Raw genomic sequence first — 17,518 nt, 5'->3', positions numbered from 1 at the left:
CCCGATCCACAAGTTGTTGGCGGGAAAATTGCAACTGATATCCGGCTTTTCTTTTCTTCTTCCTCTTTTTTCCTTTCCTTCCTTCTCTTTTATTTTTTGATGGGGGGGGGGGGGGGGGGGGGGGGAGGACAGCCTGGGAGGCAAGTCCTTTTGCCCCCCCGATCTACTTCTTCCCTCTTTTCTTTTCTTCTTTTTTTCCCTTTCTCTCCTCTTTCCCTTTCCCTTCTTTCCTTCTCTCTCTCTCCTTTTTTTTTTTGCGGGGGGGGGGGCAAGGCCCGCTCGCCCCCCTGGATCCGCGCCTGGGAGAGAGAGAGAGAGAGAGAGAGAGAGAGAGAGAGAGAGAGAGAGAGAGAGAAGGGGGGGGAGAGAACAGAATACAAAATAGAGTAAAAGCGTGTGGCAGGGGGGGGGGGGTAGAAAGTGGGGAGGCAAGAGGGAAGCGGAAAGGAGAATGATAATAATAAGAAGAAGGAAAATGAGAAGAAAAGTAGAAGAAGAGGAAAAAGAAAGAGAACAATAACAACATCAAGAGGAAGAAGAAGGAAAACAAAATTGGGAAAAACACGGCAACAACTGAAAAGCGCACCTACAGCTAGCTTTCCATAGAATTTAAAGAGCATCGAATATTCAGATATTAGCTTTCCATAGATCTTGATTGACACGGTGACAAAAATGGCATCATCCGGAGCTCATTTAGGTTTCTCGACCTCCAAATTACTGCTGATTTTCACGCTTTCTATTGGAGTGAAAGCAGTACTGTATGAACCGACTGGCGATGTCTTTGTCCTGGATGATTCGAATTTCGCAAATAATGTTTTCAACTCTGACAAAATCTGGTTTGTCGAGTTTTTCTCGAGCTGGTGCGGGCACTGTATCAATTTTGCTCCTACGTGGAAGTCTTTCGCGAAGGATTTGCTGGGTGAGTAACACATCCGTGCCGAAGCTGCCGGGGCCGTGGGCGGGCGCGGCGCGGGCCCGACGCCTAAAGTTCGGCATCGCAGTTTTGCTACTCAGGCTTACTGTAATATAGACAGAAATAACCGTCTGATTGGGTCATTTCTTTAATAAAATTGACATTTGTTGACATTCCCCAATACAGACGGCAACCCAGAGATCTCGTACCGTGGGGGTAATTTAGAGCCACAGCGGAACATCTTTTCGTTCCCGACATTTCTCCCCCGATTTTCTTTATTTAGATCTAATTTTCTGATTTCTAAATCAGATGTAAATTAGGTCGGTATATATACCTCCTAATTACAGTTTTCAAAATTTGCTAACCTATTATAGAATGTGAAATTTACGGACTTAATTATTATGAGTTATCCAATTTTATCTCAGAACCGCGAAGCAGTACGTTCATGCATTCGAACTATTACCCGGCGGCTGATATATTTCCGGTTCAACCTACCAAAACATAGCCAATGGCCAATCAGAGCACTCGTTTCGTGGGAGTTCGTTGGTCAAGCCGGGCTGACTCGTACGTAGCTTCGGTAGCTATTGGACGTTCGAAAAGAAAAAATGAATATTCATCAACTAAAACCAAGACGGATAATGTTGACGACGAGACTTTCTCGGATTAATCATTAATTTAGGATCTAAATGAGCAAGCTATCGTAAGTCAAATAAGCTATATAGACTCTATATGTTATTTTTAATTTTTATTATAATTGCAGCAGTTATGAGGATGTAAAGAGTGAAAATCTCGTTGCATATCTCATTCATCGCGGTCTGGTCGAACCGAACCATTTGTTCCGTACAGTCCCGTACAGTCCCGATAGGCCATACTTCAGTCTCTATAATCGGAGGTCTAGTGGAGCCAGACGTAGTCTCAGTGTAACAACCGACGATTAGAGAGACTGAAGTTTTCGGTCTAACTGTAATACTGCATTTCTGATGTCAATTCAGAGTTTCAGACCAGAAGATATTATTGGTTTGACTGTAAATGTGACTTTTGATGCTAATGCTTTTAAATCTACTACTGCCCTGAGACTGCAAATTAGTACCGTAAACCCTCAATAAAAAGATGAAATAAAATTGACAGATGTAAATAAATGAATCATGTTAAAATTTAAAGTTAAAGGGATAGTTGAGTTCTGTTGCAGAGGGCGCTACACAAAATATTTTTTTGCGAGATAATGAAAAACTGAGTGTCGAATTTGAAAGAACGTAATATTTAAATGACAAAATCATCTTTGTTTGATCAAAATCGGTTCAGAGACGGCTGAAATATAACAATTTCTAATTCTTGTGTATCACCTCAAATATTAGATATTTTGAAAATTTTGAAAATACCCTTGAAAAAACGAAATAACACCTTTTACGTCGTATTTCAGCCAATGCCGCTGTTGGCTTTTTGTTGGCATTTTCATGTTGCTTATATTACCCACAATTAGCTGGCTCATGTATTGTTATTTTTGATTAAATAATTAATTAACAGTCACCATGTTTTTTGGAAAGTGGAGCTGAATTGGGATGATCGTATTGGCTAAATTTCACACATTTTAGGGTCTAAAATTACCTTCATAGCAATTTTAGGTTCTAAAAGGGCACTATAAATGTCATAGATAAGAATAAGTGCAATAACCATGCACTTTAAAGGCATTTGCGGTCTGAAAACAGAACTCAACTATCCCTTTAAACTCAATTTAAATGTTCAACTTTCGACAAAACGAAAGTTTTAAATGTGAAATGATATATTCTCAGTGACAGTGCAGTCTGTGCAAAGCTTTATAGTGATAGAAGCGTAACTAAAATTTAAATTCTGATTAATAAACTTGATTGATTATATTAAAGGGATATTTGAGTTCTTGTTTCAGACGACAAATGCCTTCAAAGTGCAAGGTTGTTGCATTTGTCAACAGAGACAATGCAAACAAGAATAGTAATTTTTTCTTTAATTATTGGCAATAATTTGTGTACCCATTTGATTTGTATCTCCCAGGGGACTCTAGGAGACAGGATTTCTCTGTATTATTTATGTCAACTATCAAATAGGTCCTGGAATCAACCCCATCCCCCCCCCCCCCATATTATCAGGACAAGGTTTCATTAAACCCTCCTGCACTTCACAACAAACAAAAATCAGCAACAGATTAAAAAATAAAGACCACAGTCATAGTCACAGGTTAAAACTTGGTTTGTTTGTTTTAATACTATTGCTAATGCTATTTGCTATTATTTACAGATACATACTGTATGATCTCTCTTTTATAATTCAGATTGGAGACATGTTGTCAACGTAGCTGCTATAGACTGCTCAAATAAGAAAAATACTGAGGTATGCAGGAAACATGATGTTCATGGATATCCTTCATTGAAGGTAAGATGTAATTTAGTGCTGTAACATCACAGATATCTCCAATTCCGTTTAACCGCCAGTCAAAACCGGACGGTTTTCGGTTAAACGATTTATAAAAAAAATAAATAAAAAAAAAAATATATATATTTTTTTTTTTTTTTTTGGCCGTGTGGAAAAGCGGGAAGGACTGCGAGGTGATTTAACTGAAGGCACCGATTTGTGCTTGTGAACTAGTCACAAATAATAGTAACAATGTCGTTTTAGAATAATGTGTAAGATCATTAATGTTAATTAAAAACAGTAGAGGACCTAGGATAGAACCTTGTGGTACACCATGTGTTAAACTTGGATGAATATATATTGAGATCTATTACAAAGATTACTTTCAAACCAAGATGACAGACAAATTGGAGTGTTATATGTTCTAGTTTCCAAGTGGTAAGTCATCACACCGATTACTGAGCTGGGAGACATTGCCAGGCATAGTGCCAGGTGGAGGGGCATAAATTGAAACTATAATAATAAATAATAAATAAATAATAATAAAAAAATAAATAAAAAAAAACGGGGAAAACTAAACCGTCCAATTGAAAACGGAATCCGCCATGGGCGGTCGGATACCGGACGGTTAAACGTTTGACTACAGCACTAATGTAATTATATTTCTCTTGTTACTGAGTTATCATACTTGAATCTGGTATCATTGAAAAGTTTGTTTATTCCTGATTACAAGGATGTCTCATTTGTAATGATTGTGGTATACAATGGTATTCTCATAATGAGTGGATTATTTAAAAACACGTTTCGTCTTCTAAACAAAAGAAAGTTCATGAATGACTACCTCATCATCCAAAACATATTTCCTCCCCCAAAATAGGCAAAATATACCATTAGCAGTTGTGCATGACCCCTTTGAACATCATTAAAACACAATCCACCTTCCAAACAAATGAAGAAGTCGCTGTTGACAATAAATCATTCAACTTTTCAATTGAGATTTAGTCCCATATTGAGATTAATTGCACATTCCATGAGTAATTAATCATCACAAATGCCATCCTATTAAAGAGGGAATAAACAAGCATTTAGAATGATGCCAAATTAGATTACAATAGTGCATTTAAAACAAGAGATACTCTAACTTGAATTGCACAACTCTTTTGAGCGGTTTAGTAAAAGTATGTTAAAAGTTAAGTGATAATCATAGATTTTGACACCCAAAGATATACAAGGCCATTGTGGAAAGCAGTTTTTTGGACTTACAATGCTACCCTGTAAAAATTAAAAGGACAAATAAATAAATAAATGAATATGTTATACTGCCTGCACTTGGCTGTGTGCCCTTGACAGCAGTGTAGCAAGGCCATTTGAGTGCAAAAAGAAGAAAAATAAAGTACAGTCAACATGGCATGAATCAAATCAGTTGGGGCTGAAGAGAATACTTTGACTTACACAATTTTTTACTCATACAGTATACAGTTAACCTTGTATTTACAAGTCAAATCTTGTGATGAGAAGCCAATAAAAAAAAGAAATCTCCTTTATTTTTTCTTTTGGTTTGAAGGAACTAATCTTTCCTTAGTCAAAACGAATGTGCTCATATAGGAATTGTCTTCAAATTTAATGTGGGCACACTGTCTTCTTGATAAATGTATTGTAGGAGTGTTATTAGTACTAGGAGGAGGACTAGGATAATTGTAGTAGGGAAGTACATTTGCATATCATGAGTGTAGCAGCACTACATTTAAAAGTGGTTACATAATGTATGAGTATCAGATAAATATATACATGTACATGTACATGTATAGTAGTCAATATTACAGCTTTATACATGTAGTTAAGTTTTCAACCCTCTAAATTTTTACAAAGTATGTAATTGTTGAGATTAATAAACTCTGTTTTTGTGCGCGTTTTTTGCTTTTAATAATTTCATTGATGTTTTTCATTCTGCCATCTTACCTTCAGTGCTTTTTTCCATTTACAAAACCGGAAAACATGACGGGTGTCAAACTACACAGAGGTAAGATCCAGATGTTCATTATTATCTTTTGCTAATTTCTTTTAGTTTTGGAAACATCAACTTGTTTGACCAATCTACACATGTAGTAACTCAGCTTCAAACTTATCTTTTAGTCTACTTTAAATTGCTATACTGTACATCATGTACAGTATAGCAATTAAAGTACATGTAACATGTATCTAAGTTTAATTTTACCTGCATGTACAGTTTCTAGCTCTTCTTTGTATTGTGCTAGGGACCTTTATATCTTACATGTATATGGTTTACAAATTACGATCTCTATCAGTCTTTATGGGCTAAGGTCTACAATGTACTACGCATTCTTGCAATAAACATGTAAAGTATAAATTTTCAAAGTTTTTTTGTCAAACAAATGGCAATGACACTCGTATATCACTTCTAAATATACACAGTACTTGTTCAGTTTATATATCTTTGTAATGTATTATGAATGTACTTTAATGCCATATACTTTTTACTCTGTAAACTGAATAACTTCGACTCTTAGCTGATGTTCAATGATTTTTATATCAAGAAACCAATACATAAACAATACAATACAACTCCATTAAGTACCGGTATCCGAATGTTGACTGCTGTTAGTAATTAGGGTCATGGTATTGCCGAAGGTTATCTTGAAACTCCATTGTATATTGCAGTCTCAAGGTTAGGAGCTATAGTCATAAAACTAACGGTGACTCAAAAGATAAACAGTCAATATTTGTTTTACATACCCATAATGTAATTTATAGTGGGGGGGGGGGGAATGTATAAAATGATAGAAAAAGTTACCTGTCTAAAAGTATCACTGCATGTATTCATTGCTAAATTGTAACTTCACGATTGCAACTTTGCATTGTACTCGCAAGTAGAACTATGCACAGTCAATATTTTCACTATACTGCCCAGCAGTCGGTAGTGAATTTCATGCCTTCAGTTGTGACCAATCAGAGACCTAGAATCTTGATGTTTGTATAATAAACTATAAAAAGGGTTCAACACTATTTTTTTTGGAAGGGGCCTGGATTTAACTTTTTACAGTCTGTGTGCATGAACCCTTTGTAAAAACTTCAAAATGTTGGGGGTCCAGTCTTAGATTTTTGGGTCCCAAGTGTCCCAGGTGCCCTGCTATAAGATTGTTGGATGCAGTGTAAAAACCATTGTTCTGCTCGCGGGAGCTCTTTTAGGAATTAGTGTGGTTAAAGTGTGATTTGCTCCCAGAGATATATAAGTATTCTATTTTAGTTTTTAGTTATTCCTGTATTACCAGTGAGATCTCTTTCCAGTTTACCATATATGCAGCTATTTTTTGAGATTACCATATGGAGCTATTTATCGGAGTTTACCATATGGAGCTATATTTCCAGTTTACCATATGGAGCTATATTTCCAGTTTACCATATGGAGCTATTTTTGAGCTTTCAGGAACAAAAATTGATCACCGCTCATGTATATTTCTTTTGCTGGTGGGGTGAAGTTGGAAAGGAAATAATACTTGTGAGATGCCTTTAGATGTAAATGTCCATGTACATACATGTATGGTGCTGCCAAGTTGCAACTTGTTTGATATAGCTCTTTGCATTTGAATGTTACTTGTACTTGTTAGAGCTTTTGAAGTACATTTTTACCAATTTATAAGCAACAGATTTTCTAAAATTTCAAAATTTCTATGGGTGTATCCATATTCCTATAACATTAGCATATTTGGATATCATAAGCCTCAACAGTGCCACAGCCCATGAGGCGAAAAAACAAACAAACTATAATTAATTTAAAGACTTGCATCGTTTAGTTATCTATAAAGTTATTTTTTACAATGTGCAGTGGTGGATCCAGGGGGGGGGGGGCCCGGGGGACCCGGGCCCCCCCCCTTGAGAAAAAAATCATGTAAAATCACGTGATTTTTACCTTTTTTGGGGGTTGGGCCCCCCCCTGGCGCTCAAGAATTTTTTTTGAGGATCAAAAAAAAAAAAAATGTGCTCACTACCCCCCCCCCCCACTGAGCGAATTTTCGGCCGGCGCGATTTTCAAATTTTCGGGAGCAAAAAAAAGTTGGGCCCCCTCCCCTAAGAAATCCTGAATCTGCGCCTGACAATGTGAAAGAGAGTATATTATAGACTTATTCTTTTCATTCTTAAATTTTCCTTTTCTTTGCCTAGGGGATGGGATATGTATATTGTTGTCTTGAATAATTTTGTTGTTGTTATAACTATTTTAAAACAAAGAGTGAATTGGATAAACTGAATAGAACTGAACAATATAAAATGCAATTCCAAGAAAACTAATCTAATGTGAACAATTTGGCACTGAGTCACACAAAGCAAAGAGTGGAATTATGAATTTACCATTAATGTTATCCTTCAGATTTTAATCCCTCTTTGGCTTTGAAATCAAGGGATTAGTATCAACCCCCTTGCGACCTTTGCATCTACCCTTCCCTGTTTATGGATTAGCACTAATCTATTTATTCATATATGTACGTAGAGATCTTTTCCTCTCTCCCTCTTTCTCTGTTTCTCTCTCTTTCTTGTTCTTTCTTTCTCTCTCTCTCTCTCTCTCTTTTTCTCTTTCTCTCTTTCTCTTTTTTCTATCTCTCTTACTTTCTTTCACTTTTTCTCTCTCCCTTTCCCTCTATTTCTCTATCTCTCTCTCTCTTTCTCTCTCTCGCATTCTCTCTCTCTCTCTGTCTCTGTCTTTTTCTCTTTCTCTATCTCTTCTTTTTTTTTTCTCTTTCTCTATCTCTTCTTTTTTTCTCTTTCTCTTTTTGCTATCTCTCTCACTTTCTTTCACTCTTTTCTCTCCCTTTCCCTCTATTTCTCTCTCTTTCTCTCTCTCTCTCTTTCTCTCTCTCTTTCTCTCTTGCCTTCTCTCTCCCCTTCTCTCTCTCTTTCTCTCTCTCTTGCTTTCTCTTATTTGTTTGGTCTCCTTGTATTGGGAGGTTTTCAAGGAGGAGTAGACATGTATTATTGTATCAGTCTACATTGTACCTACTGTAGTTTGTTAAATTATGCATAACCAAATAATGCTGGCACTTACTGGTACAAGTAATAGCCAATGTCAAATGATGTGGTTTTGTTCAATCAGTTGCATAATACGTATTGAAAAATCAAAACAAACATTTCTGTAAACATTTGAATGTATTGGTAGTATTCAAGCTTAGATTGTACATTTACATCACATTGTGATATGATTATAAAATTATATAATCTTAAATTTCTCCATGTTCCTGTATGTATTGTACATGAAAATATACAGTATGCTGCTTTCAATAATGTTCATTATGTTCGGTAGAAATTATAGATAATGCTGTTTTTTAGCCTTCAGGCTATTTTTTCCCTTTTATGATATCATTCTTCCTACCTATTTTGTCTGCAATTATTTTGATGTCTCCAAAAAAATATTAATAATTTTTAAGGCAAACTAATACAAAATGCTTATTTGTAAGGTTCAGCCAAGCAGATTTCATTTACATGTATTTACCAGATATCTTGGAGATGTATGTCAACTTGCATGCAACTTTTGCATGTTCAATATGCACACTCACGCTTGTTCTTTTTTCCAGAGGGGGTGGGGTTTTGTTGTTGCCACTATGTTCCCAGCATCCCTCCCCCATCTGTAATAGGCCATTGTCATGGTGATGGTGCTAACCATGCACAAATGAATCTGATGACTAGGGTAATAATACCTTGATAGTGCCTAGAGATAATATTTTGTATTAAGTGCTTATATAAATCAAGATTTATCATCATCATCATTATTATCATTATGTGCTGCAATTGGCATCAGAGCGAGTGTTATCAAACTCTACAATGGATTTTCATTTTATATGATTTTATCTGTCTTGTTATTGAAGGTGGGAGAGATGTGCGGGCATTGAGGGAGTATGTTGCCGCACAGATCGAGGAGGAAGCTCAGAAACCCCATCGTCTCAAGCCCTGGCCAGATCTCCAACCTGCAGAGTAGGTTACCTTGTTAGTCAGGGCCCTGTAACACGAAACTTAGCAATTGATCGTACGATTGATATTCGCGATTGATTGCACATAGCGATTAATGCAATCAATCATACAACCGTACAATCAGTTGGTAGGCTTTGTGTAAAAGGCATGATTTCGTGAAACCATCTTAACTACAAATTTGCTGGCATCCCATTTGAAATGCATACATACACACCAATACATATATATGTGTTTCAATTGGATGTCAGCAATCTTGTATCAACAACTGTTCCTGAAGTTACTTTCCAGTTGAACATAAAGCCCATTACAACTCAATGACTCGTGCTAGAGTCTATGAAAAATGCCTGTTATACCAAAATCAAATCTGACTCCATAGAATAGATCTATAGCATTCCTATAATGTTCCAATCTTTATTAAAGTGCCATGCAGATAAGAAGCCATGCAGATAAGAAGCCATAAAGTGCTGCATTTTTAACATGATGACGTTAAGTGTCATTATGCTACACATCTCTGTATATTATGACACAAAGCTTAGTGAAAAGCGGAGGATCCTTTTGCCTGCAGCTTCCATTCATTTACACTAAAAAAAAAACCTGCAGAAAATGTTTGCAGTGGTTTGCTGCATCATGTCTGAACAAGCCTTTATCAACAATGATGGAGATAATCATCACATGAAATGCTTACCCGTTAGATGTACCCTCTGTACTAGATAGATAACAAGGGCAGCGTTTCACAAAACCGTCATAAGATAGAAGTTCACCGATATCCCATTGAAACGCGTGTTAAACTTAATATAAAACGGTTTCATGAGACGCTGCACTGGTAAAAAAACAACAACAAAAAATCCCTTTTTTTATTTCTTGTACCTGTACAGAGCACCTTGGGTGGGGGACTTCTTCTCTCATCATCCCAATCATCAGTTCCTGGTGATCATCTTTCAGGGTACTGACAACTTCATGGGAAAAGAGGTAAGAAATCATATCCTAAACTCTTCTAATTTAGCTCTGCCCGTGGTTTTAATTACGGTATACATTTATGAAGAGTACATGTTTGTGATGTATTACATAACCCAGTGGTGTGCTCTCTAGATATAAGATTGGTACAAGTATGCATGAGCACCGAAAGGTGGACCTGTGCGCTATACAAGTAGGCACTATTATATAGAAATATATAGAATATACAAAATTCTATAGATTGTCTATTTAATGATAGGCACTCATGATGTTGTAAGATATGTCATCACTTTTAAAGAAGGGAAAATTAATACCCATTATTAATAAGTTTAATATGTATTCTATACTATGGTACAAATAATTCTGCAACCATATGCATACATATACCGTACACGTATGTCACTCCAACTTGAGGAGTAGATTAAAAGTCTTTTATACCATTGTTGCCACCCAGCGAAAAAATATATAAACAGGAATGGTGGGTGAATTGCCATCTTGTAGGCTATCCCCTGTAGATCTGTATATCATAATTTTTCTTATTTTTGTTTAGATCATCTTAGATGTTTCAAACATTGAGAGGGTAGAGGCAAGATGGATGAGGAAAGCAGATAACCCTCTTATCGAGAAATGGGGTGTGGACTCGTTCCCCTCGGCATACATCCTAGACCGCTCAGGAGCCCCTACCAAGATTGTAGGGTAAGATTCATAGATACTTTGGCTTGAAGCTGGGTCATACTGTGGCTGTTGGAGAGGGCATATGGGGTATACTTTTAATTTAAGTTTAGACATAAAATTGTGAAAAAAATGTATCTTATATTGTATAAGATTCATAAAGTTCATGATATATAATGTTTTAATGGAAAATAAGCCTTGAAGTCTTTAAATTGGCAACTTGTAGTGTCCTACAGTATACATGTATTGTAGGAGAAATTCTGAAGTGCTGAGATGCATTGGTGATAAATACAGTGATTAATTGGAGGAGGTACATGTATGTACAGGTACCTAGACAGATTAAATTGTTGCATTAACATATAAGTTTTGGGGAACAGACTAAGAGATTTGAATATGAATTAGAAAAGAATTTGATGCGAGAGGCAGCAAATAGCACTAGTTTGGGGGACAGTGTTAACAATTAATTACAATCATACGTTGATGTACCGGTATTCTCCATTTTGTTATTTTCTTTTTTGTGCTCTTTGTAGAACCGACAGGGGCAGCTTCAGTGCGGCCATTAAGCAACACATCAAAGACAATGCAAACAAACAACCCCCAGTCGAACAAATCCTTGATGATACCAACCATTACCATGGTGATGAGATGCTGAAAAAGGAGCATCTATTGGGACCAGGAGGAGTGGTTGGGAAGGTCATCAAGAGCGAGGGAGACAACATCGAGAGTGACTTTGATGGGAGGGACGTGGACGAGGATGGGAATTTGGAGATTAAGGAGAAAGAGAAGGAGGAGGAGGAGAAGAAGAACGAGATGGGGCTCAGTCTGCTCTTGAGGCCAGGCGACAAGGGATTCGTGGAGATGAATAAAGGAGGAAGAGGAGAAAATGATGGAGGGAACGCAGGAGAGGAGGAAGAAGGACAAGGCGGAGGAGTGGAAGCGGGGAGAGAGAAGGAAGCGGAAGGGGTGGGGATACTACGGGAGGAGGTGGGAGGTGCCGGAGTCGGGCTCGATGATGTAGGAGTAGATGAAGGACTGGTAGGGGATGAAGGAGAGGCTGGTGAAGAAGGAAGAGAAGGAGGAGAAGGAGGAGGAAAGCAGAAGATTATGTGGAATAAGGTGCTAGAGAAGAACAAAGAGAAAGCATTGCAGAAGAAGACCAACGTCAGGATGAGCGATCAGAGGCCTAGCGAGTGGTGAGTAAAACACAAGGTGTCCAGCTTTGAAATATCTCTTTAAGGATAATATCTGAAATACACTAGTCCTGATAGTATTTTCTGAGAGTAATTTGCTTCTCTTACTCAGAATACAAGACAACTTTCTTTAAAACTGGAAGAAACATGATGTACATTGAGTAACAGAAATTTAAATAAGTATGATTTCAATAGAAATGATGCAAGTTCTAGGCATAGTGCTTGATGAATATATTCTGAATGTCTAGATGTCATCATATATTATCATCATCAGTTTGTTTAAAGAGATTTCTTTCCTCTGTAATCTTGCTTCTTCCGTTGACAATACACTAATCCACATTTGTCACTCTTCACCCAGGTGTAAATGGGTACCTGCTAATTGCTGGGGTAATAATTAATTACAGAACCCTCAGGAAAAACAGCACTGATGGCTTTCTGGGTATAAAACAGAATTCTTCTTTTTATATATATAATACATTTTAAATACATTTTTAATATAATACTTTTGATTGAAGTTGATTCCATTTCCGTTGTACTCCTAGGCCTAAAGTCTACATGCTGGATCTGGAGTCAGCCATCCAGTACTCACTCCGTCAGGAGGTGTCTCTTCGAAGTCACATAGAAGGGGAGGAGCTCCAGGCTCTAACCAACTACGTGGGTGTCCTCAGCAAGGTCAGTGTACTTTCATGCAGCTTATCTTGTACCTAGGGGTGTTTCACAAAGATCCTAAGTTGAACTTATCTCAAAGTTGGACTTAACAATTATGGAAAGCCGTTAGCATCTTTGAAAATATTTTGTAAAAGTTATTTTAAAAGGTATTAAATGTTAATTCAAATCATTCATATTTTCTTTTATCAAGAAGATTTCACGGTCTTGATCTGGAATTCATGAAAGTTTAAAATACTTGGATTTTTGCTTTTGAATACATTTTATTTTAAGGCTACAAATGGCTCTCCATAATGTTTAAGTTCGACTTTAATAGGATCTTTGTGAAACACCCCCCTGGGTATTGCACAATGGATTTACTCAAAGGGGAAGTAAAGTTGATATAAAGTTTGAGTTAGTGGAAGCAGAAAGAAAAGTCCATCCTAAGTCACACATATCTAAACAAATATATATTTTAGTCATTTTGTGTTGGAACGAATGGAAAGTTGTTCGGAACTTTGTCACAATGATACAATTCAGCAAATTTGAAGTTCCCATGGATACGAAAAGTGATTACAACTTTCAAAAGTTCAAAGTTCTCATATTTTCTGTCCAATTTCATTCAAGCTTTCCTCCAGTCTGCTTCTCTCATTATTTTCTGCTTTATTTCTTTAGAGTTTGTCTCTTAAGATTGTGTTTTCCTTTAAATGATCCTTAATTTCATTTCACAAATTTGCAAGACTCATGAATCGTGTAGAAATTTGATCAAATCATCTTGGAATAATACTCTTTTTCTGATAATTTGGATTCCAGTATTTTCCAGGGAGACCTGAGGTGATGTCCTTTTTGTCCACCATCCATCAATGGTTGCTTGAGAAGGAGGGTACCAGCATACCCATACAAGAATGGTTGACCCTCGTTGACCCAACCAAGGTAAGGTCATATGACTCTAGTACAGTCAAACCTGTCTCTACGGCAACCACCCAAGGGAAACACAAATAGTGGCCTGTGTAGACAGGTGGTCGTTGTAGACAGGTTCTTAACTACAGTGTACATGAAATCTCACGCAAGCATTTTAAGTGGTCGTTATGGACAGGTGGTCTTAAAGGGAAAGTCCACCCCCAAAATAAGTTTGTTTCGATAGAGGCAGAATAATAAGAAAATCAGGTGAGTGAAAGTTTGAGCAAATTCTGAATGAAAATAAGAAAGTTATGAATTATTGAAGTTGTGATCAATCAAATACAAATTGGCAACTCTGTGACTTATTATACGAGCTCTCCTTCATTTGCTTTGTGCATAATATTCCATAAAATCATGTTTTCTTCGTTATTGGTGTTGGCTCAGAAAGCTATTTATGGGGTTTCAAAATCCATTTTGAAGGAATGATTCATATTTTCTGGTGTTCAGAATAGCGTTATAAACCCTTGATTCCTCTCTTTTGCTGAGAACTTAAATGTAATATCATACTGTACAAAATACTCTGCCTTCCTTATCTTGCCTTGAGAGATTCCTATTTTTTTCTTCTGCTGAAGGGTGGCAGGTACATGCATGTGTATGCACCTGCAAATCTGCAAATGTGACGTGTGCGTTGTGCAGATCTGTAGAAGACGCTAACAGAAAGACAACTTTAGACTGCTCAAAAGAATAGACATTTTTAAACAGTGTCATAAAACCACAGCCATTATTATTGACCAAAATGTGTTTTGCTGACACATTCAATTGAATAGAACAGTCTACTGCATTAAAAGGGTAAATAAAACATACAGGGATATCCCCTAAATGCAATTAACCAAACAAAATCATTAAAGATGAAGTAGAGTTCTGGTCATGCGATTGCATTGTGAAAGCATCGGTGTGGAATCGACCAGAAAAGGTTGATCATCTAGCATATAAGAATTTGTGTGTATTGCAAGGTTCTAGAATCATCAAAATGATAAGAAATTTGGCCAAGTCTTGGTAAGTTACAAACACTGTACACAGAAAGATGTATATGGGACTACACGAACACGTGGCGTAAAAATCCTACCCCCGAGTTTTACGATGTTACATGACATATTTAGAATATGAAGGCATTTGAAGAGCCATGCTTTTCAGGGAGCATGTTTTATATGATGTTCTTCCACACTTGCATAAAAAGAATGATAATGCTCACAAATTATTTTTCACCTCTTCCAAGAACTCAACCTTCTCTTTAACATTGAACTGCTACAAATGTTGGAGGTGGTTGCTCATTAACAGTCTTTTAGGTACCCTTTTCTTGTCACATTAGATGCACATACAATATAAAAATATCATAATTTTTTTCATAATTTTTTTTAAATTTGTGGACCAGGAACCAGGGATTGGACTCCCCGATCGAGTGGAATGGATCGGATGTCGTGGCAGCGAGCCTCAGTTCCGTGGTTACCCCTGTGGCCTCTGGACGCTGTTCCACACTCTGACCGTCTCTCAGGCTTCACTCATCAGAAGATGTAAGTACAAAAATTTGATGGCAAAATTTCACTTAAATAGTATCATAACGTGAAAGAAGATGTCATTTAAGACACACTTCTTCAAAGATTTCCCTCGAAAGATGAGTTTGAAGACAAATATTGATAAAGGAATACATTATTTGGGTTTCTGTTGTATGCAGAAAACCTAAATCTTGTATTCTTTCATCAATATTTGACTTCAAACACGTTTGTTTTTAAATACATGTCTTCAATGACATCCTCTTTCACATGATACAAGTTAAGTGAAATTTTGCCACCATTTTTTAGGGGCTCCCAACACTTTAGAGGGGCTTTAAAGAAGAAATAATTTCTGCAATGATTAGTTTGTCCCTTGGTTTAATCATTGCACTTATATAGTGAAAGGATACCTTTCAATAATGCAAAATTTTATTAATTAACATATATTTAATTATTTATTTGTTTGATGTTCCTTTCTAACTCTAGATGATAATGTCAGCTACATGGAGGTTCTGCATGCCATGAGGGGCTACATCCTCGCTTTCTTCAGCTGCCAGAACTGCCGAGAGAACTTCCGTCACGAGGTCGCCGACCTGGACGACTCAATCACCTCCTTGGACAGCGCCATCGTGTGGCTTTGGCAGACCCACAATCACGTCAACAAGCGTCTCCATGGCGACCCTTCGGAGGACCCCGCCCACCCCAAGACGCCTTTCCCCTCGCGGACTATATGCGCTTCCTGTTACGCGAGCACCAATGTAGAATTGTGGGAGGAGAGGAGGGTTCTTCGATTCTTGAAAGACTACTACGGCTTGCGGAATTTCGCGTTCAAGGGAATCCACGCCTCGAACAGCGGAGCCCCGGACGACACGGACATGGGGACCCGCGCCACCCTGAACCCTGAGGGTGTTAAGCAGGATGTTTTGAATCACTTGCGGCAGAGGGAGATGAGTATTCGGTTAGCGGTTGGGACGAGGAGAGCGGGGTACTTTGGTCTCGGGATCAACGGGGTGGACCTCAGCATGTGCATGGTGCTGAATGTCAGCTGCGTGATGCTCATAGTCTGCGTTTACTTCGTCCTGGTATGGAGGAGGAGAAGGAGAAAGAGGCTCCTGCCTCGATGATGAACCTTCTCTCATTTTCTTTCGCACTCTTGGAGAGTGCCGAAACCAGAGACATGATTAAGACATTTTTGCTATTTATTTAATACACTTGAGGAGAATGATAACCTGTGGTGAAGCGAGACCAAAGTCGGATGAAAAACGAGGGTTATGTTACTCATGTTCGACAGGTTTAAGTATCATGGTGCAATTTGAAATATCCTTTGTAAAGTCAGTTTGTTACTTTGTGGTCAATATCTTCTCTTTGTGAGTATGTGGTAATTCCCTGGTAATGAAATGATGCAAAAACACTGTTTCTCAGCCTTTGATTTGCTTCTCAGAAATGTAAGATTCCTATTCCCCAATGTTTAAAACATAGATATCTGTGGTTGGACTATCAATTTGATGGCTACATTTTTTCTTCCCCTGACAGAAACATTAATTTTTTTCCGTTATGAAGTTGATGTCCAGGTTAGGTATTTTTTAAGACAAATTTACCAGTGGGATAAAGCATTTTTGGTCCATTTACACTCTTTAAAGTTCATTTATGACAATTGTCACAAAAAGGGATGTCCCAGAAGGGGTTAAAAAATTATCCGCAAAATAATTATGTCTCCATAGCTTCCATATCTTATAAGTTATAATGATTGTTATCTGTGGTAATAGATTGCCATTAAGAAGTCATGATGATAATCATGATAGCAACAAATAATTGGCTGTTACATTTTGTTGTTGATTTTTTTCATGAAACTTATACAGGGTTGCAGATTTTCGCCCAAAGTGGGATTCTGCAATGTGACTTGCTTGGTTTCAAGAAACTACAATAACAATCATGAATATAAATTTATAACAATAATAACGGATAAAACACAGAAGAAAATAAGTACATACATGTATACAGGTTCGTTGGTATCCTCCTAATAAATGTGGACCTTTTCAAGATAATACTGACTTGCATATTTGTAATATCATATACATGTGTACATGGTAATCTGTTTTTAAAACGGGTGAAATATAAATATTAATTTGTAAACATGTTTAGTTTTGAAAATAGCCTCATAAAGTTTCCGGAATCTCATACACAAAGCAGAAAGTTGATCTTGGCTCACATAGATTCACACTTGAGATACCAACATTTGAGATTGAATTTCTTGTTAAATAGTAGAAAATAATTGAAATGACTATATAGTACATGCATTGTGATAAAATCTTTCATTGATAAGTGTTCAACTT

At 37.1% G+C, this 17,518-nt stretch overlaps 1 protein-coding gene across 1 annotated transcript; it reads left to right on the top strand.

Annotated features, from left to right (window-relative positions):
• Positions 1-634: 634 nt before the first annotated feature.
• Positions 635-16,882, top strand: LOC575261 (sulfhydryl oxidase 2). Its single transcript, XM_030997823.1, has 11 exons — positions 635-919; positions 3,219-3,319; positions 5,264-5,318; positions 9,172-9,277; positions 10,150-10,243; positions 10,779-10,924; positions 11,431-12,093; positions 12,633-12,762; positions 13,549-13,668; positions 15,068-15,206; positions 15,672-16,882. The coding sequence occupies exons 1-11, from the start codon at positions 673-675 to the stop codon at positions 16,307-16,309; spliced, it is 2,439 nt and encodes an 812-aa protein (XP_030853683.1). The 5' UTR covers positions 635-672; the 3' UTR covers positions 16,310-16,882.
• Positions 16,883-17,518: the final 636 nt, after the last annotated feature.

This window comes from Strongylocentrotus purpuratus, unplaced genomic scaffold (assembly GCF_000002235.5).
Source record: "Strongylocentrotus purpuratus isolate Spur 01 unplaced genomic scaffold, Spur_5.0 spur5_scaffold_4, whole genome shotgun sequence".
NCBI lineage: Eukaryota > Metazoa > Echinodermata > Echinoidea > Camarodonta > Strongylocentrotidae > Strongylocentrotus > Strongylocentrotus purpuratus.
The sequence above is the reverse complement of the archived record's forward strand: the minus strand, read 5'-3'. Positions and strand labels throughout refer to the sequence as shown.

Excerpts from the sequence above, each read along its gene's own strand:
- LOC575261 (XM_030997823.1), top strand. The coding sequence starts at position 673 with ATGGCATCATCCGGAGCTCATTTAGGTTTCTCGACCTCCAAATTACTG. Across the intron at positions 9,278-10,149 it reads CCAGATCTCCAACCTGCAGA|AGCACCTTGGGTGGGGGACT; the intron begins GTAGGTTACCTT and ends GTACCTGTACAG. Across the intron at positions 10,244-10,778 it reads ACAACTTCATGGGAAAAGAG|ATCATCTTAGATGTTTCAAA; the intron begins GTAAGAAATCAT and ends ATTTTTGTTTAG.